The 25,752-nt window shown below is 35.7% G+C and overlaps 1 protein-coding gene across 2 annotated transcripts in view; it reads left to right on the top strand.

The window, feature by feature from the left end:
- LOC117336830 (myelin regulatory factor-like) overlaps positions 1-25,752 on the top strand; it is a 112,819-nt gene that overhangs the window by 82,249 nt on the left and 4,818 nt on the right. For both annotated transcript variants that reach the window (XM_033897488.1, XM_033897489.1), the window contains 17 exons: positions 10,643-10,913; positions 13,009-13,139; positions 14,038-14,206; positions 14,956-15,151; positions 15,932-16,210; positions 16,793-16,993; positions 17,700-17,924; positions 18,190-18,368; positions 18,976-19,161; positions 21,001-21,117; positions 21,561-21,676; positions 22,303-22,455; positions 23,167-23,330; positions 23,560-23,710; positions 24,193-24,337; positions 24,817-24,919; positions 25,404-25,463. In XM_033897488.1, coding sequence (XP_033753379.1) covers positions 10,643-10,913; positions 13,009-13,139; positions 14,038-14,206; positions 14,956-15,151; positions 15,932-16,210; positions 16,793-16,993; positions 17,700-17,924; positions 18,190-18,368; positions 18,976-19,161; positions 21,001-21,117; positions 21,561-21,676; positions 22,303-22,455; positions 23,167-23,330; positions 23,560-23,710; positions 24,193-24,337; positions 24,817-24,919; positions 25,404-25,463 — 2,846 coding nt within the window. The remainder of the gene's footprint in view (positions 1-10,642; positions 10,914-13,008; positions 13,140-14,037; positions 14,207-14,955; positions 15,152-15,931; positions 16,211-16,792; positions 16,994-17,699; positions 17,925-18,189; positions 18,369-18,975; positions 19,162-21,000; positions 21,118-21,560; positions 21,677-22,302; positions 22,456-23,166; positions 23,331-23,559; positions 23,711-24,192; positions 24,338-24,816; positions 24,920-25,403; positions 25,464-25,752) is intronic.

The raw sequence follows: 25,752 nt of genomic DNA, 5'->3' as shown, positions 1-25,752 counted from the left end.
ATGATGGACTGTACGGAGTCACACTGTCTTGTGTCCATATGATGGACTATACTCACACTGTCTAGTGTCCATATGATGGGCTGTACTCACACTATGTGGTGTCCATACGATGGACTTTACTTACACTGTCTAGTGTCCATATGATGGACTGTACTCACACTGTCTAGTGTCCATATGATGGGCTGTACTCACACTGTGTGGTGTCCATGCATACGATGGACTTTACTTACACTGTCTAGTGTCCATATGATGGACTGTACTCACACTGTCTTGTGTCCATATGATGGACGGTACTCAAACTGTCTAGTGTCCATACGATGGACGGTACTCACACTGTCTAGTGTCCAGATGATGGACTGTAACCACACTGTCTAGTGTCCATATGATGGACTATACTCAAACTGTCTAGTGTCCACATGATGGACTGTACTCACACTGTGTGGTGTCCATACCATGGACTATACTCAAACTGTCTAGTGTTCACATGACAGACTGTACTCAAACTGTCTAGTGTCCATATGATGGACTGTACTCACACTGTCTAGTGTCCAGATGATGGACTGTAACCACACTGTCTAGTGTCCATATGATGGACTGTACCCACACTGTCTAGTGTCCATATGATGGACTTTACTCACACTGTGTGGTGTCCATACGATGGACTATACTCAAACTGTCTAGTGTCCATATGATGGACTGTACTCAAACTGTCTAGTGTCCTTATGATGGACTGTAACCACACTGTCTAGTGTCCATATGATGGACGGTACTCACACTGTCTATAAGTGTCCATATGATGGACTGTACTCAAACTGTCTATAAGTGTCCTTATGATGGACTGTAACCACACAGTCTAGTGTCCATATGATGGACGGTACTCACACTGTCTTGTGTCCGTATGATGGACTGTACTCAAACTGTCTAGTGTCCATATGATGGACTGTACTCACACTGTCTAGTGTCCATATGATGGGCTGTAACCACACTGTCTAGTGTCCATATGATGGACTGTAACCACACTGTCTGGTGTCCAGATGTTGGACTGTACTCAAACTGTCTAGTGTCCATATGATGGACTGTACTCACACTGTCTAGTGTCCATATGATGGACTGTACTCACACTGTCTAGTGTCCAGATGATGGACTGTAACCACACTGTCTAGTGTCCATATGATGGACTGTAACCACACTGTCTAGTGTCCAGATGTTGGACTGTAACCACACTGTTTAGTGTCCATATAAGGGAATGTTCTCAAACAGTATAATGTCATGATTATCTGTATTGGAGGCTATAAAACAATACATTTTATGTATTGTATACAGGTACCAAGGGTTTTCTTAGTATGACTACCTGAACAGACACTTTTTAGCCCACCATCATCAGATGGTGGGCTGTTCAAATCGCCCTGCGTCCGTGGTCCGTCGTCCGTCCGTCCGTCCGTCCCTCCGTCCCTCCGTCCGTAAACAATTCTTGTTATCGCTATTTCTGAGAAAGTACTGAAGGGATCTTTCTCAAATTTCATATGAAGGTTCCCCTTGGTGCCTAGTTATGCATATTGCATTTTGAGACCAATCGGATAACAACATGGCCGACAGGCAGCCATCTTGGATTTTGACAATTGAAGTTTGTTATCGCTATTTCTGAGAAAGTACTGAAGGAATCTTTCTCAAATTTCATATGTAGGTTCCCCTTGGTGACTAGTTATGCATATTGCGTTTTGAGACAAATCGGAAAACAACATGGCCGACAGGCAGCCATCTTGGATTTTGACAATTGAAGTTTGTTATCGCTATTTCTGAGAAAGTACTGAAGGGATCTTTCTCAAATTTCATATGAAGGTTCCTCTTGGTGCCTAGTTATGCATATTGCATTTTGAGACCAATCGGATAACAACATGGCCGACAGGCAGCCATCTTGGATTTTGACAATTGAAGTTTGTTATCGCTATTTCTGAGAAAGTACTGAAGGGATCTTTCTCAAATTTCATATGAAGGTTCCCCTTGGTGCCTAGTTATGCATATTGCATTTTGAGACCAATCGGATAACAACATGGCCGACAGGCAGCCATCTTGTATTTTGACAATTGAAGTTTGTTATCGCTATTTCTGAGAAAGTACTGAAGGGATCTTTCTCAAATTTCATATGAAGGTTCCCCTTGGTGCCTAGTTATGCATATTGCATTTTGAGACAAATCGGATAGCAAAATGGCCGACAGGCAGCCATCTTGGATTTTGACAATTGAAGTTTGTTATCGCTATTTCTCAGAAAGTACTGAAGGGATCTTTCTCAAATTTCATATGAAGGTTCCCCTTGGTGCCTAGTTATGCATATTGCGATTTGAGACCAATCGGATAACAACATGGCCGACAGGCAGCCATCTTGTATTTTGACAATTGAAGTTTGTTATCGCTATTTCTGAGAAAGTACTGAAGGGATCTTTCTCAAATTTCATATGAAGGTTCCCCTTGGTGCCTAGTTATGCATATTGCATTTTGAGACAAATCGGATAGCAAAATGGCCGACAGGCAGCCATCTTGGATTTTGACAATTGAAGTTTGTTATCGCTATTTCTCAGAAAGTACTGAAGGGATCTTTCTCAAATTTCATATGAAGGTTCCCCTTGGTGCCTAGTTATGCATATTGCGATTTGAGACCAATCGGAAAACAACATGGCCGACAGGCAGCCATCTTGGATTTTGACAATTGAAGTTTGTTATCACTATTTCTGAGAAAGTACTGAATGGATCTTTCTGAAATTTCATATGTAGGTTTCCCTTGGTGCCTAGTTATGCATATTGCTTTTTGAGACCAATCCGAAAACAACATGGCCGACAGGCAGCCATCTTGGATTTTGACAATTGAAGTTTGTTATCGCTATTTCTGAGAATGTACTGAATGGATCTTTCTGAAATTTCATATGTAGGTTTCCCTTGGTGCCTAGTTATGCATATTGTGTTTTTAGACCAATTAGAAGTCAACATGGCCGACAGGCAGCCATCTTGGATTTTGACAATTGAAGTTTTTTATCGCTATTTCTGAGAAAGTACTGAATGGATCTTTCTGAAATTTCATATGGAGGTTCCCCTTGGTGCGTCGTTATGCTAATTGCATTTTGAGATCAATTGGAAAACAGTATGGCCGACAGACCGACATCTTGGATTTTGACAATTGAAGTTTGTTATCTCTATTTCTCAAAGTACGGAATGGATCTTTCTCAAATTTCATAAGTAGGTTCCCCTTGGTCCCTTGTATTGCATTTTTGGACCAGTCTGTCCTGAAAACAACCTGGCAAACAAACAGCCATTATCGTTAAATCTCAAATTTCTTATATAGCTAGGATTCCCTTATTTGAAAAGTACTGGAGAGATGTCTCAATTTGCACAGATTAGTAAAATGAAGGGAAAAGTAGAGAAAAGATCAATCTGACATGGAACCTATGAAGATCATTCAATGGTGGGCGCCAAGATCCCTCTGGGATCTCGTTTCTTTTTAAATCTGTTTTTAGCCCACCATCATCAGATGGTGGGCTATTCAAATCGCCCTGCGTCCATGGTCCGTCGTCCGTCCGTCCCTCCGTCCGTCCCTCCGTCCGTAAACAATTCTTGTTATCGCTATTTCTCAGAAAGTACTGAAGGGATCTTTCTCAAATTTCATATGTAGGTTCCCCTTGGTGCCTAGTTATGCATATTGCGTTTTGAGACCAATCGGAAAACAACATGGCCGACAGGCAGCCATCTTGGATTTTGACAATTGAAGTTTGTTATCGCTATTTCTGAGAAAGTACTGAAGGGATCTTTCTCAAATTTTATATGAAGGTTCTCCTTGGTGCCTTGTTATGCATATTGCGTTTTGAGACCAATCGGAAAACAACATGGCCGACAGGCAGCCATCTTGGATTTTGACAATTGAAGTTTGTTATCGCTATTTCTGAGAAAGTACTGAAGGGATCTTTCTCAAATTTTATATGAAGGTTCTCCTTGGTGCCTAGTTATGCATATTGCATTTTGAGACCAATTGGATAACAACATGGCCGACAGGCAGCCATCTTGGATTTTGACAATTGAAGTTTGTTATCGCTATTTCTGAGAAAGTACTGAAGGGATCTTTCTCAAATTTTATATGAAGGTTCCCCTTGGTGCCTAGTTATGCATATTGCGTTTTGAGACCAAACGGATATCAACATGGCCGACAGGCAGCCATCTTGAATTTTGACAATTGAAGTTTGTTATCGCTATTTCTGAGAAAGTACTGAAGGGATCTTTCTCAAATTTTATATGAAGGTTCTCCTTGGTGCCTAGTTATGCATATTGCGTTTTGAGACCAATTGGATAACAACATGGCTGGCAGGCAGCCATCTTGGATTTTGACAATTGAAGTTTGTTATCGCTATTTCTGAGAAAGTACTGAAGGGATCTTTCTCAAATTTTATATGAAGGTTCCCCTTGGTGCCTAGTTATGCATATTGCGTTTTGAGACCAATCGGATATCAACATGGCCGACAGGCAGCCATCTTGGATTTTGACAATTGAAGTTTGTTATCACTATTTCTGAGAAAGTGCTGAATGGATCTTTCTGAAATTTCATTTGTAGGTTTCCCTTGGTACCTAGTTATGCATGTTGCGTTTTGAGACCAATCAGAAAACAACATGGCCGACAGGCAGCCATCTTGAATTTTGACAATTGAAGTTTGTTATCGCTATTTCTGAGAATGTACTGAATGGATCTTTCTGAAATTTCATATGTAGGTTTCCCTTGGTGCCTAGTTATGCATTTTGCGTTTTTAGACCAATCTGATAAACAACATGGCCGACAGGCAGCCATCTTGGTTTATTGGCAATTGAAGTTATCACTATTTCTGAGAAAGTATTTAAGGGATCTTTCTGAAATTTCATATGTAAGTTTCCCTTGGTGCTTAGTTATGCATATTGCGTTTTTAGACCAATCTGAAAACAACATGGCCGACAGGCATCCATCTTGGTTTATTGGCAATTGAAGTTTGTTATCACTATTTCTGAGAAAGTATTTAAGGGATCTTTCTGAAATTTCATATGTAATTTCCCTTGGTGCCTAGTTATGCATATTGCGTTTTTAGACCAATCTGAAAACAACATGGCCGACAGGCAGCCATCTTGGATTTTGACAATTGAAGTTTGTTATCACTATTTCTGAGAAAGTATTTAAGGGATCTTTCTGAAATTTCATATTTAAGTTTCCCTTGGTGCCTAGTTATGCATATTGCGTTTTTAGACCAATCTGAAAACAACCTGGCCGACAGGCAGCCATCTTGGATTTTGACAATTGAAGTTTGTTATCACTATTTCTGAGAAAGTGTTTAAGGGATCTTTCTCAAATTTCATATGTAAGTTTCCCTTGGTGCCTAGTTATGCATATTGCATTTTGAGACCGATCTGAAAATAACATGGCCGACAGGCAACCATCTTTGATTTTGACTATTGACGTTTGTTATCGCTATTTCCGAGAAAGTACTGAATGGATTTTTTTGAAATTTCATATGGAGGTCTTTCTCAAATTTCATATGGAGGTTCCCCTTGGTGCCTCGTTATGCTAATTGCATTTTGAGATCAATTGGAAAACAATATGGCTGACAGAGTTATCTCTATTTCTCAAAGTACCGAATGAATCTTTCTCAAATTTCAAATTTCATAAGTAGGTTCCCCTTGGTCCCTTGTATTGCATTTTTGGACCAGTCTGTCCTGAAAACAACCTGGCAAACAAACAGCCATTATCGTTAAATCTCAAATTTCCTATATAGCTAGGATTCCCTTGTTTGAAAAGTACTGGAGGGATGTCTCAATTTGCGCAGATTAGTAAAATGAAGGTAAAAGTAGAGAAAAGATCAATCTGACATGGAACCTATGAAGATCATTCAATGGTGGGCGCCAAGATCCCTCTGGGATCTCTTGTGACAATTGAAGTTTGTTATGGCTATTTCTCAGAAAGTACTGAAGAAATCTTTCTCAAATTCCATATATAGGTTCCCCTTGGTGCCTTAATCTTAAATTTTATATATAGGTTTACCGTGTTTGAAAAGTACTAGAGGTTTCTTCTGAATTTACACAGAATAGTAAGACTTAGAAGAAGAGAAAAGTAGAGAAAAGATCAATCTGACATGGAACCTATGAAGAACATTCAATGGTGGGCGCCAAGATCCCTCTGGGATCTCTTGTTATCTTTACCAACCATAAATGCATTTATAGTGAATCTGCCTCATAACCTGTACAAAGAAATGATGAAAATGAAAATTAATGAAAAATCAAATTCACAAATAATTTCAACCAATTAGTTGATAATATGGTTTCATAATCATTTAATAATCTTTTAAATAGGTTGTATACCTGATCAATTTCATCTATAATCAATTATTCAAACAATACTGATTGATCTAGATAGTACTTATTTATGAACCGATAGTCTAAATGATTATTTTAGCTTACTTAAAATCCTGTGTATTTCCGATATGTCTTTGGCCATAAACAATAAGAATCTTCTATATCATCTAATCAAATTTCGAAATAAAGAATTTCTTTAAAAAAAATTCACATAGCCTGTTTTGCAAAATAAAGTCAATAAATTTCTGCAAGACACCTCTTGATATGTATACATTGTATTTACCTGCTTATTAAAGCCCTTTTAAAAATTAGTAACTATTTATACGAAAGCCTGTTTTTTTACTCCTACCTTCTAATTTAACAAAGTCATCAACAAAAAGTCACATTTTAAGGCTGAAGTTTGTATGTTTATTATTCCTGAAGTACCTGTATTTAAATTTCATTTTACATTCTGTGTGTTGCGACTAACACTTGTGTCGCCAACTGTTTACATAACCTTGTTTTACAAATAACAGTTTCAAATTCCATCGTCACACCATACTCAATTTATAAATTCTCGGTTTGAGCAGTAACATATTCATTGTTGTCACAATAAAAATGCTGTTTTTGAAGTTCAGAAAACAGGACAGCAACATGATGGACGTTTTGTATACATTTAATAGCAGGGAAAAGATCGGAAGAATATCTCTGAACAGATATTCCATAAATATTAGATGGACATTTTGTATACATTTAGTAGCAGGGAAAAGATCGGAAGAATTTCTCTGAAATGTTAAATGTTTCATTTTTAATCAAGTTAAATAATAAAAAATAGATATATAAATTTTTTCTGATCCTGAAATAAATATTGAAAATTTGAACCCTACACAGGTAAAAACGATATTGATTACAAGCGAAATTTGACAGTGGGGACGGTCCATTATGACAACTGAAAAAGAGGTCATTGATTTTTGTACTTGTTTGAATGTTATAAATACATGATGCCATTGAACTCTCAATCAGAAAGATTTGTCAATAATGGAAAACTTCTTTCACCTTACAACTGTCACGTCCTGATAATCAAGATGGTAGGTATAGCTGTGATCTCTCTTCAGGTATGAAGTGGAACCATTGTAGTTAAGCAAAATTCTCTCTATTGGAATGCTATAATCTGGGGAACTATGATGTTTTGTTCTTAAGGTTACTTTTGGAGATTTTATTTGAATAATCCTGAAAATTGATGAAATAGTTTCATTTAAAAAATTCAACAAAAAGTTGTCTGTTTCTATAGGTGTCCAGAATACACAGGTTTTAATTTCAGACAGGTGAATTTGATGATCTGTACATATATTCTTAATAGAAAATGAATTCCGTCATACCTCTGTATAATTTTCACAATTTTGGAACAACTCTTTGATTTATACAAATACTGCTTCATCAAGTGTGTAAAGATTTTTTTTTTTCAAGTTTAAACATAATTTAAAAATTTTTAAACTACAATATGTTTTTTTCCCTCAAATATAACACATTAAAAAGTCATGACTATTAAGTGAAACCGATGCGTCCCCTTCATAAAAGCAATTGATAAAAAAAACCTAAAATTGAAAGAGTTTTTTTTTGTCATAGAAAACCGCATTATTTGGTTGTGCTTAGAGTGGTTGGCGTGTGTAGTCATTTAATATCAAATTAAAATTGTAAAAATAGCATTGGGTTTTTGTTTGAGCTGCACTGTGAAGTGGTCCGGCCGGCGATGTCACCGCGGTTCAATGCTTATTATTAGTCCATTGTTGTAGCCTCTTGTGTGAGAACAGAATTAAGATATATGAAGTTTACTTAGATTTAAGTAAATTGGATTTTAATTTGTGAAAAACATGTTGACACAATACCCGAGGTGTGAACTGGACAATGGTGGCCACACAAAATGCCTGCTTTTGAAGGTGTCAAACATTTGCCTCATTTTCTTTTTTAGCCCGAACGGATCCACAAATCCGAGTCTTAGATTTCTGTATTGAGGATGTTGCATTCAGGAGGTTTTTTTCCGATTCAAACTGATATTTGACAAAATGTGACTCACAGCGTTTGGGTATATGAATTGGCTGAGAGACAGATCATATTTCAATACATCGTAGAGTTCCTATTTCCTGCCACATATATTGAACTTATATGACTGAGAAAACTATGGGGGAAGAATGTAACTTAATTATGTGTTGGAGTTTGACCAGAGTCATATGATGTTATTCATTAATTACGCAGAGGAATTATTAAAACCTTTCTTTGGATATATCGGAGAAGTGAACCTTGGAAAATCCAATGTATTATAATGCCTCTTCTCCAAACCACCTGGATTTTCTTCCATTACGGGAATACATAGGTAGGCTGTGGTTATCTAATCAAAACTGACCACGACAACCCTGGGTGAATGTTTTAAATATAATTGTTGAAATCAATGGAAACCACGTTGACAGTATATTTATTGGTTTGTGAAACAGGTTTGTAGTTTCTCTGTATTAATAAATAGGATTGATAAGATTAAAGAAAATTTCATTGATGTCTATAACAATGTCCAAATTTGATGGGGAAAATAATTTAACTTTTCAGAAGAAATTTAAATTGACTGAAATTGTACAACTTTCACATCTTGCTAGGGACATAGTAATGTATTTTGTACCAGATTGAGTTTGTCAAGTAAGAAATAAATTATCATCTTTGTAAAGTTAACTGATAAAAAGTATTTTATTTTCTCTCCTTGCCTATTCTAATAAGAAATACATGTAAAGTTTTAAGTCTTGCATGATAAATAATTAATTATATATTTTAGAATTGAAATTCTAATAGTATTTCAGTTTTCATCGTTAAGGTGTCAAAAAAGCATTTGTTGAATTTTCAAAAATAATTCTTAAAAAACCACCAAGAAATATATACTTATATTTAAAACTTGAAATATAACACAGATTAATTTTTGTTCTAGATAGAAATGAAATTAGTGATAGGTTCAAAAGTTCAGTTATCGAACCTGAATAGTACCCGCTAAATTATTTTCAAATTTAAAATAAATCTTTTAAAACTCGCTGATCTTAATGTCAATTTTCAGGACAGGAAGTCCAATCACTTTTCTACCATATACAGGCCTTGAAAATTTATTTTCCTGTAAAGTTCATTGAATTTCCTCTCTGCTCAGGATCGTACAAAGGAACCCATAGATATAAGGCTAATTTACAGAGTTTTGATATTATTAAACAATATTCATAGAAATGTTTCATAAAAGAGCACATATACTTACATAACAAATACCATGAATATTCAAATAGTACATAAAATATGGAGGTCTGAATTTTGGCTGTGATGATCTGTTTTTGTGAAAAGAGCAGTTGTAATTTCAAAATGTTATATCTTTACTTTGATTAATGTGAAAATAAATCCAAGTAAGAAAAATTCTGAATAAATTGGAGCTCTCCTTTTGATAAAATTTCTATGTGAAAAAAATATTTAAGAAATACTTTATTTCGAAATTTGATTAGATTATATAAAAGATTCTTATTGTTTTTGGCAATGTTTTATAATATTTTAATAAAAGATCAAAAGTTTTTTTTCTCTGATTATGGCTTAGTATTCTTATGGAATATAGTTATTGTTAGGAATTTTAGAACTTTCTGATTTTTTTTAGTTTTTTGCTAAGTTGATCTCATTTCAAACATTTTTGGTTTTTTTTTGCTTTTTTTATATTTAAAAGAAGAAACAATTAAACAATTGATGTCTAAGAATGTTTTCCACAAAAAATCTTTTGAATCAGAATTTTAAAAATACCTCCTTATTCTAATGTCAGACAAAGAAACAAAGGCATACTGTTAAACTTGTTTATGATATCTGTGGATTGTAAAAGTAGTTCTAACATTCATTTTTAAATGCATGAATGTATCAGGTTTACATTTTACCGACATAGTAATTTTAGCTTTCCAAGACTTATTGCTAAGAAAATTTCACAATGAACTAAAAATTGAGTTTACTGAATTCATAAGAGCTAAGCTGGGGACCATTTTTTTCTCAGAGTAAATTAATAAGGATATTATATATTTTCAATGAGAATTTGTTAATTTGGTGCTTAAGTTCAAATTGTTGTGGAGATAATAAGGAAGATCTACCATACACAGTTTTTGTCATGATTATGTGCAAGCTGATGAATGAGGAATTTTATGGACAGAACTTCCTCAAAATGTGAACTGGAACAAATTAAGAATATGATTGCTTGCAAATTTGTTCAAGTGTACCAGTAGTAATTATTAGAATTAAATCAATTAAAATTTTGTCATTACAGAAAGCAAGTTTGGCATTGTAAACTCAGTCAACACGATGAACCAGCATATGTATGGCCCGCCACATCACCGGCCGCCAGGGATGCCAACAGTTATGCAGCCGAAGATGTCGTCCTCGGGGTATAACGAACCACCATCCCTAAACCACCTTCTCCCAGTATCACACGTACCACCCCCCATCCCTCCGTCCACTGTTTCCTGTGCCACGCCTGTGCCCTTGCCTACCTCATCACAGATGAACAACCCGCAGGTCCTCTCCCCACCCAACATGAGGTTAGTATGCTTCACGCTTCACTGGAATGAAATGTTTAATCTGCATTCAGATCTACCGGGTAGGTGCTTATTACAAGGCAATGCAATAGACATGGATGGGCTTATTACCAGGCATGGGCTTATTACCTTACAATGACTTATTACCAGACATGGACTTATTACCAGATATTTGCTTATTACCAGACATAGGCTTATTACCAGACATGGACTTATTACCAGATGATGGCTTATTACCAAATATATGATTTTTACCCAACGTAGGCTTATTACCTGAAGTAGGCTTATTACCAGACATGGACTTATTACCAGACATAGGCTTATTACCAGACATGGACTTATTACCATACATATGCTTATTAACAGACATGGGCTTATTACCAGACATGGGCTTGCTACCAAGCACAGGCTTATTACCAGTTGTAGACTTATTACCATACATATGCTTATTACCAGACATGGGTTTATTTATATAGTGTAGAAAGTCCTTTCTCTTTAAAATCACCAAAATGTGGTGAAACCCTACGTTTCTCCCCCACTTGTAAACATACGGTTAATAGATACACCTAGTAATCCATTCTATCATATCATAATTTAATGCTGAAAAGAAAAAAACATTTAAAAGCCTTGAAGTGTTAATCAATATCTTCACTCAATGTTACTATAGCCTTTGCCTGCTTATTTCAAAACTGACAACTTGTTATAGAGTGTATTGGCTGTCAAAAACATTCATCCAATGGATAACTTGTAAATTCACATGTCCAAGACATTAAACAACATCAGATACATTTATTCAGATGATTTTAAATGAGAATCTTAAAAAGAAAAAATAATGAAAGTTTGCATTTATGCACAGCTGGCAGTTATTTATTTTTGGGTGTCAGAAAATTGAAATATGCACGTGTAAATAATGAATTATTTGGAAAAATTCCCTGATGTTCTACCATAGCTTGAGGTGCAATTTTATCGACAAATTTCCTTCAAACTCATAAAAGATCAATTCTTTTTGTTTGTAATGGAAATTAATGTATCCAGGATGTCAGAATTTAGATACATTTCAAAATAGACCATTAAGATTTGAATCTGTATGAAAGCATATTCTACAAAGTACGCCCTGTTCTGAGTTGTAGCTGCAGGGTTTTCACCTGTATGGTTGATTTGTGTACATAAGACTGGCATCTCCTTTTATCAGCTTGTTGTATAATGGACTCCATCCAACTTTGTTTTTAAGAAAAAGAAATGTTTAAAAAAAAGTCATAAAATGTTGTTATCCCTGTTCATGTAGATACTTGTAAATCACATTTTCATAGCCAAAGTTCTTGTAGCAAATCAGTTTAAAGATTTACCCAGAAGATATAACTAATGCTGTGTAAAACTTATGTTGTTTCAAAATTATTTCAAACATTATCAATTAAGTGAAAGAGTGCCTAAAACACACTCGCTGCATAAACATGTCCATGCATATAAACTTATATGTTTTAAAAAAAATGTTTAACTAAATTTAAAAACGATGTCGAGTGATTGGATCCCTTTGTAATCAGAATCTTCCCTAAGCAATACTTGACAATCTTAATTGAAAGCTATAGTACATTAGACTATTATCAGAGAATATGTGAAGATTAATTAACATATTTTCTTTTTGATTTCTTTGTTTCTTGCCTGGAGATTGTGTTTTGATCTTTGAAAATGTACAATTAGGTAACATTAAAGTTGTGCATGATTGGAAGATCAACAAAGGGAGGTAATCCATTGTGTATTTTACAGTTTCAGTAGTCCTTGCTTTTTGGGAGTAATCAATTATGACCAAAAAGTACTGAAAAAAAGGAAAAAATGATATAACAAATTAACGTGAATGCATCACAAAGAAACAAGTATTTCTATTTTTACATTGGAAAGAAATAATTAAATTCTTGAAAAATATTGCAAACTTTCCCCAAATGGACTGATACAATGGAGTATCTTTGAATGTAAAAAGGAAATAATCACAAAAGGAATTTGTATTGTTTTTCTTTAAATAGCATTTATACATGTATACCTTCTCCCTGTAATGGCCTAAGTCGAGTTATAGAGGTTTGACAATATCCTGTGAATGTTTCAGCCCAAATATGCATGGCAGCGCATCGGCTAAGAAGAGGAAGTACCCAGAAAATACTGGGGCAAGTTTAACCAGTGCACTGTTCAACACAAACAGAAACAATGGTTCCATGAACATCAAACAGGAACCTAATGGTGGGTAATACATTAAAACTACAGAAATACAAACAGACATGTGCTTCTGTTAAGATGTTAATGATATGTTCTGTACTGAAGATTTTCTCCCTAAAAAATTACCTTAATGGACAGAATTTTTTAATTGGATAATGAATGAAAGAAAAAGAAAAAAGCAACTTTTGAAACCAGGTTCCCTGTTAGTATATTCTTTCATATTTAAAGCTAGTGTTCGACATGTTTCATTTATTAGGTCCCTACCGGTGAGTCCATGGGGGGACTGTAGGTTTCCTCTCTGTCTTCTACGTATGTGCGTAACGCCAAAATTTCACACAGTGATAAAGGACCATAGTATATCTGGGACTGGGTTTGAATTTCAGGGTTTTGGGGTCGAGGTTTGGGGTCAGGGTCAAAGTCACTGTTACTATTTTTAGTGATGGTCCGGTAGGGGACACCATGTATTTCTTTAGCTATGCCCAATATGCTTGTTGATTTTAAGAGGGTCCTGCATCCTAAAAGAGATCATCTTGAAACCCTGGAGAAGAAATATTACATGCTTATATGTGTACTGGATGTTGAATCTTGGAGTCTCCTCTGGGGATTAATATCTTTTGTTTTTTTGGATGATGAATTGCAATGAATTAGTCAAATTGTCTAAGGGAGATAACTCAGACAAATTACAGATCTTCAAAGTAGCATTTGTCTGTGCATGTTAGACCATATAAATCCACATAGGAGTGAAAAAAAAACCAACAGATCAATTATAATGGTTTGTAATAAATTTCTTGCTTAAAAAAAAAAAAAAAAAAACAGAAAAAAACAAAACAAACGATAACAAAATAAAAAGAGATAGAGTGAGAGTAAAATGTTCTTACTCACTTGCTGTTTATCAATTTGTTGACTTGTTTGGCTGTTCCAGCTTCAGCATTTCCTCCCTACATGGTGGACTTTGAGGAAGACCAGTACAGTAATTGTTATGATCAAGAATCCAGTAACGGTTACCTTGACAGCCAGTATCAGGTGATCAAGTGGCAGCAGCACCAGGTACAGAAGTGGAACGTCCTCACTGACGCCAACCTCAAAGACCTGTAAGTATCCATGGTAACCAGTTTAACTGGACTTTTTTATGCCTCCGCCATGAATGGGGGGGGGGGGGGGGGGGCATATAGTGTTATACATGTCCGTCCCGTCCCGTCCCGTCCCATCACGATGCAATGTAACTAGCTAATCCCAGGGACTGTTGTTGGCATTTATGTCTTACAGACATTTTCTAGTTTTTACTAAGATCAATAAAAGTTTTGCTAAGAAATATATCCGTAAACTTTTCTGTTTGTATGAACAAACTTTCAATTTAAAAATTACTGTAGAAAGGTTTCCACACAATGTGATAAAATAATAACTCAATCGAAATCAATTATGGCACATTAAGATAGCAGGTTAAGTAGGGATTAAACCATTCTGTTTTGTATCTCCAAAAAAGAAGAGTTCTGATTTGATATGGAAATTTTGTAAGAACTGCAAACAAAAGACTTCTTATTAATATAATCAATGTTACCTTCAAAATAAAAAGATATTCAATTCATTGAAAATATAGAAAAAGAAAAAAATCATTACTATGATCAAATTTGTTTAATGTAGAGAAAATGAGCATTTAAAAGGAAATATTATTTATATAACTGTTTACTGAAGAAAAATCATATTCATGTTTGATGTTTGTGATTGATTAATAATATGAATACTTTCATTGAAAATTTTGTTCTAATTAGGTGGAATCTATCTATTAATTTATTGGAATTTATTTTTTATCAATTTATTTGAATTTATCTGTCTTCCACAGGCCAACCCCCCATTACAGAGTCGACTCAGACAAAGGGTTTAATTTCTCCGTATCAGACGACGCCTTTGTTTGTCAGAAAAAGAATCACTTCCAGGTCACAGTTCACATTGGAATAAGCACAGACCCTAGATATGTGCGGACGTCAGAAGGGGTGAAGAAAATTGATGGATTTTGCCTGCACTTCCATGGATTAAAGGTGAGTTCAGGTGGATGTGATCACCACCTCGGATATGGTCGAAATGTGTTTAAATATCAGTTTTATTTCAACTTATTTGGAGAAAGATGGAAACTGTGGATCCCAAAATGCAATAAAGTCATTCTATGAAAGCCTGTTGACAGGAAAGTCTACAAACTTTTCAGTTATACCTTGCCCCCCTCCACTTAGTAAAACTGAGGGGGTTATATAGTGATAGCTTTGTCTGGGTGTCAGTATAACATGCTTTCATCTGTCATTGGAAGTTTTATGTACAAGATATCTGAAATGTACCCCTGGACAGATTAAGTTAATATTCACACTATGACAACGCACCATTAAGTTCTACTCCTAATTAGATTTTGGTGGTCATTAGTCAAGGATTAAAGGGGACTCTTGACCACTTTAAGAGAGTTTTAATGGGTACAGCGATTGGAGCCCCTGCTCACTTTGTTTTCATTTCCACAACATTTCAAACATACTGTTTATTTCTGTATCATTATGCCCCTGTACAACTTAGTCAAGAGCTTACTGTTTTACCCCAAGTCTTTCCAGCCATCTATTCATTCATCCGTTCTTCCATCCGTCCATCTGCCCATCCTTCTGTCCGTCTGCTGCCGTGATTCAGATAAAAAAAAATTGTGGCTGCGGCCGTTTGTGGGGATCCAAATATAGTAAGGAACAAGGGCATTCATATTGCGCCAATTAACATATTTATAGATTTAATTTAGATTTTGGATTTTAAAAGTACAATAACAAATTTCTTTTTGTTGTTTTTCACAGCTTGAGTCTCCTAACCAGCTAATAAAGATAGAACAGTCACAATCTGATCGCACCAAGAAGATGTTCCACCCGGTCAAGGTGGACCTCCTTCCAGATCAAACCAACAAGGTGACGGTTGGTCGGCTCCACTTCAGTGAGACAACGTCAAACAACATGAGGAAGAAGGGACGGCCGAACCCTGACCAACGCTACTTCCAACTTGCTGTATCACTTTGTGCCCATAGTGGAGAAAACAGCTACATGGTAGCCTCAAGTGCGTCAGAGCGCCTCATTGTAAGGGTAAGTTGTCCAGTAGTCATGGTTACTTATTTCTGAAGGTCTTTACCGAAACTCTATATGCTAGTGTTGTAAATTCATGGTATTGGCCAGTTATCAAAATATATAAATTATTACATAAAATTCTATTAACAACCATGACATGTATGGACACTCATACCTACTTTGGCAGGTCAGTTTCTCTGGAAGCTAAGTTTACAGACAGGAGTATACTATCGTAGTGGTGTCCCTGGGCAAGACACTTTACCCCAATTTCTCTGGATGGCATGTGACAGGCCTCTCGTATGTGGTTCAGTGAGGTAGCCACCAACTACTACAATGAGACCCCACCTCAAAATGACCCTGGCTGTTCACAGGGTGATAAACCCAACAAACAAATTTCAGTCTTTTGGATTGTTATTAGTTTTTGTAGAAAATCTTCTGGTTGTCATGGTAATGTGATGAAATGATCCAAATATGTCTGGCTGATTTCAAATGCTGTTTTATGATAGGTATATGTACTATTGTAAATCTACATTGAGACTGAAAACAGAGATACATCCTGTTGACCTTTAACCTCTGTTTCATTACAATATCTTACCACAGGCATCCAATCCTGGCCAGTTTGACAGTGATGTCGACGTGCTTTGGCAGAAAGCACAGACACCCAATGGAGTTTACCACGAGGGTAGAGTCGGGATCAACACTGACCACTTAGACGAGGCACTGACCGTTAATGGCAATATAAAACTGACCGGTCGTATTCTCCAGCCATCAGATCTCAGAGCAAAAGAAGAACTTAAAGAGGTAGGACTTTGAGACCTGTAAAGTGCTTCAGGGGGGATAACTATGTATCAGAAGAGTAGGGAGGGGATAAGAGAATTAGAGGGTCAATATTATTGTTGAGTCAGTTAGTGACTGGATAATGTTCATTTGGTTTGTGAGTGTTATGTTGGACAAGCCAATAGAATAGTCAAGTTACAGAAAGGTGATGATGATTTTGACATGCTTGAGGTCTGTGTGAATACCTTTAAAAGTTCTTAAAATATGTAATGTACCTAAAGATATATGCTTTACCAAAGTCTATAAATAAATATGTCAAAAGTACTGACAAACCCTGACATGTAAAAATGATTCATTAAATAAGGAGCATTGATATCTTCTTTTAAAAAATAATCAAATAACTTGCTTGTAATCATTCCCTACCGGTGAAACCAGGAAGGGGAACTATAGTGTATGCGACACTTAAGTTTGTCAATGCTTTATTGACTTCATTCCTTGAGGGATATTTTTTAAAACTTCACAAAACTACAAAGGACCATAAATTCACGGAAAAGTTCAACTTTCAGGGATTTGAGGTCAAGGTCACTTATTCATTTTAGAAAATCTTTGTCAGCACTCCAATGGGGCTGGTGGTATGGGACATGAATAGCAAACTCAGTATACTTGTTGCTATATAGATTTCTTTAGTAATTTTTACAAAGATTTCAGAATATTATTATTTTGTTTTTAGGTTGACTCTAAGGACCAGTTAAAGAAAGTCGCCCAAATGAAAATTTACCAGTACAAATATAGTCCAGATTTCGCAGAGAGCGCAGGTCTCCCGGAGGACAAGCGACGCGATACTGGAGTCATTGCACAGGAGGTCAGGGAAGTCCTTCCTGATGCGGTCATGGAAACAGGCGATGTTCTTCTACCAGGAGGTCAGAAAATACGGAATCTTCTCGTCGTAAATAAGGTAACTTTTCTTTTTTCGAGGAAATCTTATTTTTGTGGGTTTTTTTAGCTGAAATCCTTGCACTACAATATGATGGTGTTTATTTTTCTTTCTTTGTACTATTTCTTCATAGTGCTAGTTTGATAAATTCGAAAAATATGTATGAAAAAAAATTACAGTAAGTTTTCGTATTTATTTGACTCAAGTTAAAATTGAAGATATGTCAAATGACAGCTGACAGATTTGGAACACATCATTGATCGATGTTGATTTAATTTTTTTACAGGAACGCATATTTATGGAAAATGTTGGAGCAGTGAAAGAACTTTGTAAATTAACAGACAATCTCGAGGTCAGAATTGATGAACTCGAGAAAATGAACACAAAATTGTCCAAACTGAAACGTTTCGATAGCATCAAATCGACTGTTAGCTCCAAGTCCACTTGTAGTGTTAGTACCATCAGGTAAGTCATAGGTCAAATCTATTTATATCCTAAATCTATTTATATCTCAAACTCTACTTAATGTTAATTACTGTGAAAATTATTACATTTCTTGTTAAGTATCTATTTGGTCTCCACATATTTGAGGTTGAGTGGCTCAGTGGTAATGTACTGGCTTTACGAGGCCACATTAAGGGTTTATATCCCAGATCAGGTATATTTGGCTATGTGGATTTTCTCCGGGTATTCCAGTTTCTTCCCACTGTAGAACCCATCATGTTCTACATCAGGGAATACAAGAGTAATTTGAATGTTGAATGTATAAGTTTATTTCACTTAGTTCAGTTGTTTTTATGCCCCTGCCATATATTGGGGAGAGGCGGCGCATATAGTGTTATACCTTGTCTGTCCCGTCCCACTCCAATGCAATGTAACTAGCTTATCTCAGGAACTGCTAATGCAATCTGTGTTTCTGAGCATTGGGGGCATTTATGTCTTACACATATTTTCTAGTTTCAAAATTGCTGTAAAATATGATTTTGTTTATATAATAGCACTTACTTCAATAATCTAAATCTATTGATATTTTTTTTTAGTCCAATATTATTTGTTCGGTATTTTGTTTCAGTTCAATACCAAAGAGAGCATCTCAAAACCATAAACATCGTTCAACACGCTCCGTCCCCTACAAGGAGCACAAGTCCACATCTGGGCCCCCAGGGCCCGCCCCCACCTCAACAGACAGCCACGGATGGTGTAGTAATCGGTTCATACAGCTCACCATCATAACACTCATACTCATAATGGCCTTCTGGTAAGTGTAACAGGGGAGACAACTGGGATATGATATATAGCGGCATCCCTTCTTCAGGGAATATTCCTTAGCTTAAACAAAATTCCAAAGGCAAGTATATTACAGACTTAAGGACAGTTTCTAAGCTAAGATTTTTTGAATTTTTTTTCTCTCGAATTCATAATGCTTTCCTTTGAAAAATTTCAAGTTAAGGATATGGTGTAGTATCCATTATTTACATATTTCCATCCATTATCGAGTCTTTGTTTGAAATGCTACTCATCCCAAACTGCTGAAGAAATGTTGTACATATGATGCATTATATAAATAAATTATCCCTTGTCCAGGGAAAAATGTTAACATGTTTATTATAAGACTGCCTCTCTGGGGCTGAGCAGTAAATTAAATGTAAATCTTCAAATTTAGTGACCTTGTGTATATTAAAAAGAATCTCAACGGAATTGTAATAGATCATGATTAAGTGTCCAAAAGTAAGGGGGGAAATACAACCCAGTGTAATAGATCATGATTAAGTGTCCAAAAGTAAGGGGGGAATACAACCCAGTGTAATAGATCATGATTAAGTGTCCAAAAGTAAGGGGGGGAATACAACCCAGTGTAATAGATCATGATTAAGTGTCCAAAAGTAAGGGGGGGGGGGGGGGGGGGGGAATACAACCCAGTGTAATAGATCATGATTAGTCCAAAAGTAAGGGGGGAAATACAACCCAGTGTAATAGATCATGATTAAGTGTCCAAAAGTAAGGGGGGAAATACAACCCAGTGTAATAGATCATGATTAAGTGTCCAAAAGTAAGGGGGGAATACAACCCAGTGTAATAGATCATGATTAAGTGTCCAAAAGTAAGGGGGGAAATACAACCCAGTGTAATAGATCATGATTAAGTGTCCAAAAGTAAGGGGGGAAATACAACCCAGTGTAATAGATCATGATTAAGTGTCCAAAATACAACCCAGTGTAATAGATCATGATTAAGTGTCCAAAAGTAAGGGGGGAAATACAACCCAGTGTAATAGATCATGATTAAGTGTCCAAAAGTAAGGGGGGAATACAACCCAGTGTAATAGATCATGATTAGTCCAAAAGTAAGGGGGGAAATACAACCCAGTGTAATAGATCATGATTAAGTGTCCAAAAGTAAGGGGGGAAATACAACCCAGTGTAATAGATCATGATTAAGTGTCCAAAAGTAAGGGGGGGAAATACAACCCAGTGTAATAGATCATGATTAAGTGTCCAAAAGTAAGGGGGGGAAATACAACCCAGTGTAATAGATCATGATTAAGTGTCCAAAAGTAAGGGGGGAAAATACAACCCAGTGTAATAGATCATGATTAAGTGTCCAAAAGTAAGGGGGGAAATACAACCCAGTGTAATAGATCATGATTAAGTGTCCAAATGTAAGGGGGAAATACAACCCAGTGTAATAGATCATGATTAAGTGTCCAAAAGTAAGGGGGGAAATACAACCCAGTGTAATAGATCATGATTAAGTGTCCAAAAGTAAGGGGGGAATACAACCCAGTGTAATAGATCATGATTAAGTGTCCAAAAGTAAGGGGGGGGAATACAACCCAGTGTAATATATCATGATTAAGTGTCCAAAAGTAAGGGGGGGAATACAACCCAGTGTAATAGATCATGATTAAGTGTCCAAAAGTAAGGGGGGAAATACAACCCAGTGAGAAGTTATCTTTTTGTCCATCTATGTACTGTAAGATTCAAAATTAAAAAGCTGAAAAGTATAAAAAAAAGAAAAGATTCTTAAACTGAAATTATATGACTCAGTTTTATGGACTGATGGGTAAATACTAATTGTGATGTTCATATTTTTACAGCCTAATTGCCATCACCATACTTTATATAATGGAGCGGAATAAAGAGTCTGGAGGTGTCACAAACAACCACAACTACATCCTCTCCGCAACTCCCAATGCCAATTCGGGACAGTCACAGTGCGTATTACATATCTGTTTTCATGTTTTCTGAACAGCCTTTATATCTCTTAAGTTGACAAACATGGGTGTATTTTTATTTGCTGTTCAATAACATGATTGGTACGTAAACAATAAACATAAAAACGAGCCCAGTGACCCTGGGATCACTATGGTGTTGTGATTAATCTCGACAGTGAAAATATAGAGAAGAAACATCAAAAAAAAATTGTAGGTTTCTCATGTGATATGATAGATAGAATGTAACACTTGACCCGTTCATTCAGAAATTATAGATTTGTTCATTATCAATAAGTTCAACGTTGAAACACTTGTTGTGAGATCCTCTGTTTAAGAACCAAAATATAAAAAAAAGCAATGTCTCAATAATAATATCGTTTGGAATTTTGAATTAAATATCGAGAATCATTTTATTACTGGTAGTCCTGTGTTGTACTTTCCAGGCCAATCAGTAGTAGAAACATTAGTCACGGTCCACTTATCTTCAACACGACGCCTTTACCAGCTGTAACGACAGAATCGACCATCTTGACATCCAATGTGGTTACGCCTTCTATCAGTAAGTACTGGTGTAAAAATCTTCTGACTGGGTGTACTTATTCTCCTGACCCAAACAATACCCACAATATTAGATTTTCGTGTCCAGTCTGTTTCCCATCTCTAAATGATAATTCATTGTATCTTCATTCCTGCACTAAAACTGAATTTATGCCACGGTGCTTGTTTTAACACACCCAGTCAGACTGCAAGCTTGTATAATAGTCAATAAGAAACAGCAACACATTAGTTGATAGAAATGGCCATTTATTAAAACGACATGTATGATTGTACTTATAACATATAATCTCAAAGCATTATGTAACACAAACAAATATTACATAATATCATTTATCAAAGTAAGGTTAAAGTTCCATTTGCACTAAAACTGTATTTATCATATCTGTGGTTTCCTTGCCAATTTTTTTGCGAAATTGCAGAATGTTTTGTTTTTTTTCTTCTTTTATGCAACAAAATTAGTTATAATCCGCCTCCTGCTCTTCAGAGAGGAGTAAATGGTTCATAACCCTTGTTTAACGGACATGCTGTTATCAGAATATTACCATAAATATTGCGGATTTTTTCTGAGAGAAAAATAATTTTTTAGATTTAGACATCACCGAGGCATTCCATATTTCTGTATTGCAGCACGATCACCACAGCTGATCATTCCACCGTACCCACAATGTGACCCGAATACGACGTGTAATGAACGACACTGCTGTCCTCCGCCCATACAGCACGACCAGGAAGGACAGATGTATGCGCCCTGGAGAAATGAGAACAGGAACAGTGTGGAAAGTAAGTTCTTAATTTCTGAACCTCTGAAGAAAATTACCATCCAGCATTCTTCAACTTTATACAGTATCATCAGTTTACGAATTAGAGGTACTTATTTCAGTTCTTTTCTCACTGAAGGCATCAAAGTAATATGGATTCATCTTTGTGCTAAAATTTAACAAAGTACATGGTAGAATTTCTTTACAGTAACTTTGGAAATTTACCATCAAAATTAAATCCAGCTCTTCATATAGATTCCTTCTGTGATTGTTATTAGAAATTCTTTTTGCAATTAAATCTTGTCACAAAATTTTGAAATAAAAATAGTATCACATGATATGATGATTCAATAGTGGAATTGATAAATTGCCTCCCTTCCTTGTCAATAGTCATTAGCCATCCTCATTCCTGATATATATACAGAATGTTTTTAAGTACATTATGTTTGAACCTGTTGTGTGGCCAGATATGGGTTTGATTTCAATGTTAGGGTTGTTTTGTGATGAACTGCTACATGGAATCTGAACATAATTGTTCACGAAATGTGATTTATTATTTCTAGACACTGTGCAGAAATTGCGTCCCACATCCAGGTCAAAACATTAATTCTTATAAAAAATAAAAAATCCAGAACATTTTGAAAATAAGCTACTGTTCTTTAAGAAAAGTTTATCATTTAAATTTATTATAAGCAAATAACTTATTAGAGTTTGATAATTTTTTCTTCATCAGATGAGGATGTCCCAGCGACCGACCTTGTCCCTGAAACTGTCGATAATAACACACAGAGGAACAATAGTAACCCAGAGTATCGCATTGTTACACCCAGCCCGGCGACGCCTCACCCTTCACAACAGACAGGCAACGCCCTGCCCCAGGTCAACAATGTACCAGTGGTAAGTCTTGTATAAATCATCATTTAGTCCTATCTACCATTTAGTCCTACCCACCATTTAGTCCTACCCACCCTCTAATGGTGTGGTCTAATGGTGCGATCTAATGGTGTGGTCTAATGGTGTGATCTTATGGTGTGGTCTAATGGTGTGATCTAATGATGTGATTTAATGATGTGATTTGATGATGTGATCTGATGATGCGATCTAATGATGTGATCTAATGTTATAGACGGTGAAGCCAGAGGATCAAGAACCAAATGTGATTGTCAACAGTATTGACGACTCAAACACAGACACACAGGGTTATGATTATAACAACGGAGATACCAACAGTAATGAGGTCAAGGTCTCTCACCGAAGAAAGCGCTCTGTCACCACAGGTAGGACATTACACCAGAAAGGATATATCCGTTGATTTGATATTTAATTGGACCGATACATTGTATGAGTTGTCTATACCAGTGTATTGTGTAGCATGTAGATCTGCATATAGAATAAGTTTAGCGAAAACCCATGGTGGTCCTGTGTAGTGGTAACACACTTGCTTATTATCGAGGCGACCAGGGTTTAAAGATTCCAAGGTCGGATGTGATAAGGTATGGGATCACCTGTCGGACCACGTGGGTTTTTTCTGAGTACTCGTGTTTCCTTCCACAATAAGAACCCTCTCATATCGTCATCTGGAACAAGATTGATCAGTATCAGGCAACGTCTCAAAAATAAGTTTGGAAATCCTAACTAAAAATAACACAAGTAATGACTTGTTTTGAGAATTTTAGGGAATCCATTGCATTTCAATGATAACAGCTATAGTTTAAATATAATAATTTGTGAAGTAACAAAGTGTTTTTGTATTATACAGATCAAATGCAGGCTAGAGTGTTCCTGAAAGAGCTTAACTTTGAGTTTGACTCGAAGTTTTGCTCCAACTGCACGAACACGAACAAGACTTACCAGTTGAGGCTGAGCCAGTACTTTGAATATGAACCTGTTACCATCAAGTTCAAGTATGTTCTTATCAAATCATATGTGACAGTCGATTCCATGAGGAAATTTATAGCATACTAGTCCTGGGCAGAAAGTTCGAGTTTGAAGTAGGGTGTGGGCTTATTGCAAGGCATAGGCTTATTGCCAGAAAAACAAGGCATCACATATTCATCTGTATACAGAAAAAAAATTCTCAAAATAAAATGAATGTGTTTCAAAGTTTTTTGTTGATAAATATTGATAATTAACCTTTGAACTTGTAATTTCTACTCCTATGCGATACACTATAATAATTGTGTTGTTGAGGATCATAGAATAGCAGAAATTAAAAGTCCAATTTGAATATAAAATTTCAATTGGATTAGAACTACGCTAACTTATTACAGGTACTTGTTGATTGGGTATAGTAATTACATAAATTTGGATTAAGTATCACATTGTGAATTTTTTTCAATGTACATGTAAATACAAATAATATATGTGTTACCTTTTGTTGTAGCCTGGAGGCGGATATGGCCGTTTCCATGTGTTATAATTTCTCTGAGGCAAGCTGTCAGACAGACAATACCCAGATGGAGATTCAACACGAGTCGGAGTACGAAGTATGTAGACGGACATTTTAGTTTTACACAACTTTCTTGTTATTTGAATATTTTTTATTTGAATTTTGAAATTCCTTATTTGAATGGCCTTATAAAAACATATTTAAGTATGCACATACATTATAAGGTAGCTATATGTATGTTGTTTCATTGATATTGTTTATGTTAATTTTGTTAAATTCTGACTCCTACATGTGTATTTAAGTACTGGGTATATATATATATATATATGTATTGCAGTGTTTTTCTGACCTATATTATTGAGTCAAAATGAATTTCAAAAATCTTCAAATATGGTATTTATATTTTTGCATGTGAGGACATGAAATCCAGCAATACATATAGTAATTTATTCCACATTTCCCCACAAATTTTAAACTTTTGCTTAACACAAAAATTCACAATTTCTACTCTGTAGCAATTTGGCCAGAAAAACATGTGGTTTCACTGATGTAACTATAGCTATGTATGTTGTACATTACAGTGGAAAATGCCGATCGGGAAATACTTCTACAGCTCATTCTGTTTCCGAGTCACAGCAAAGGTAAAAGATTACTTGTACATGTATGTAGCTTAGGAAAAAAAAAATCGGACGTCTTCTTATTAATTGTCTGTACTGGATATGATGGAAACTATAGCCAAAAAGACAAATAATTTCTGTGGAATTTACTTCAAAAAGTACATTTGTCAAGAAGTGAAAATATGCAGGATATTCCTGACCATGTGTGACATAGCATTAGGTTTACTCAGGCATGCTTTGTGTTCATCAACACTTTAAAAGCATCTGAAACAACTAGAATGCACATTCAGTAGATATAATTACATTTGTCAGT

The sequence above is a fragment of the Pecten maximus genome, chromosome 10 (genome assembly GCF_902652985.1).
Source record: "Pecten maximus chromosome 10, xPecMax1.1, whole genome shotgun sequence".
NCBI classification, from domain to species: domain Eukaryota; kingdom Metazoa; phylum Mollusca; class Bivalvia; order Pectinida; family Pectinidae; genus Pecten; species Pecten maximus.
Note: the sequence above shows the minus strand (reverse complement) of the source record. Positions and strands in the feature narration are given on the sequence as shown.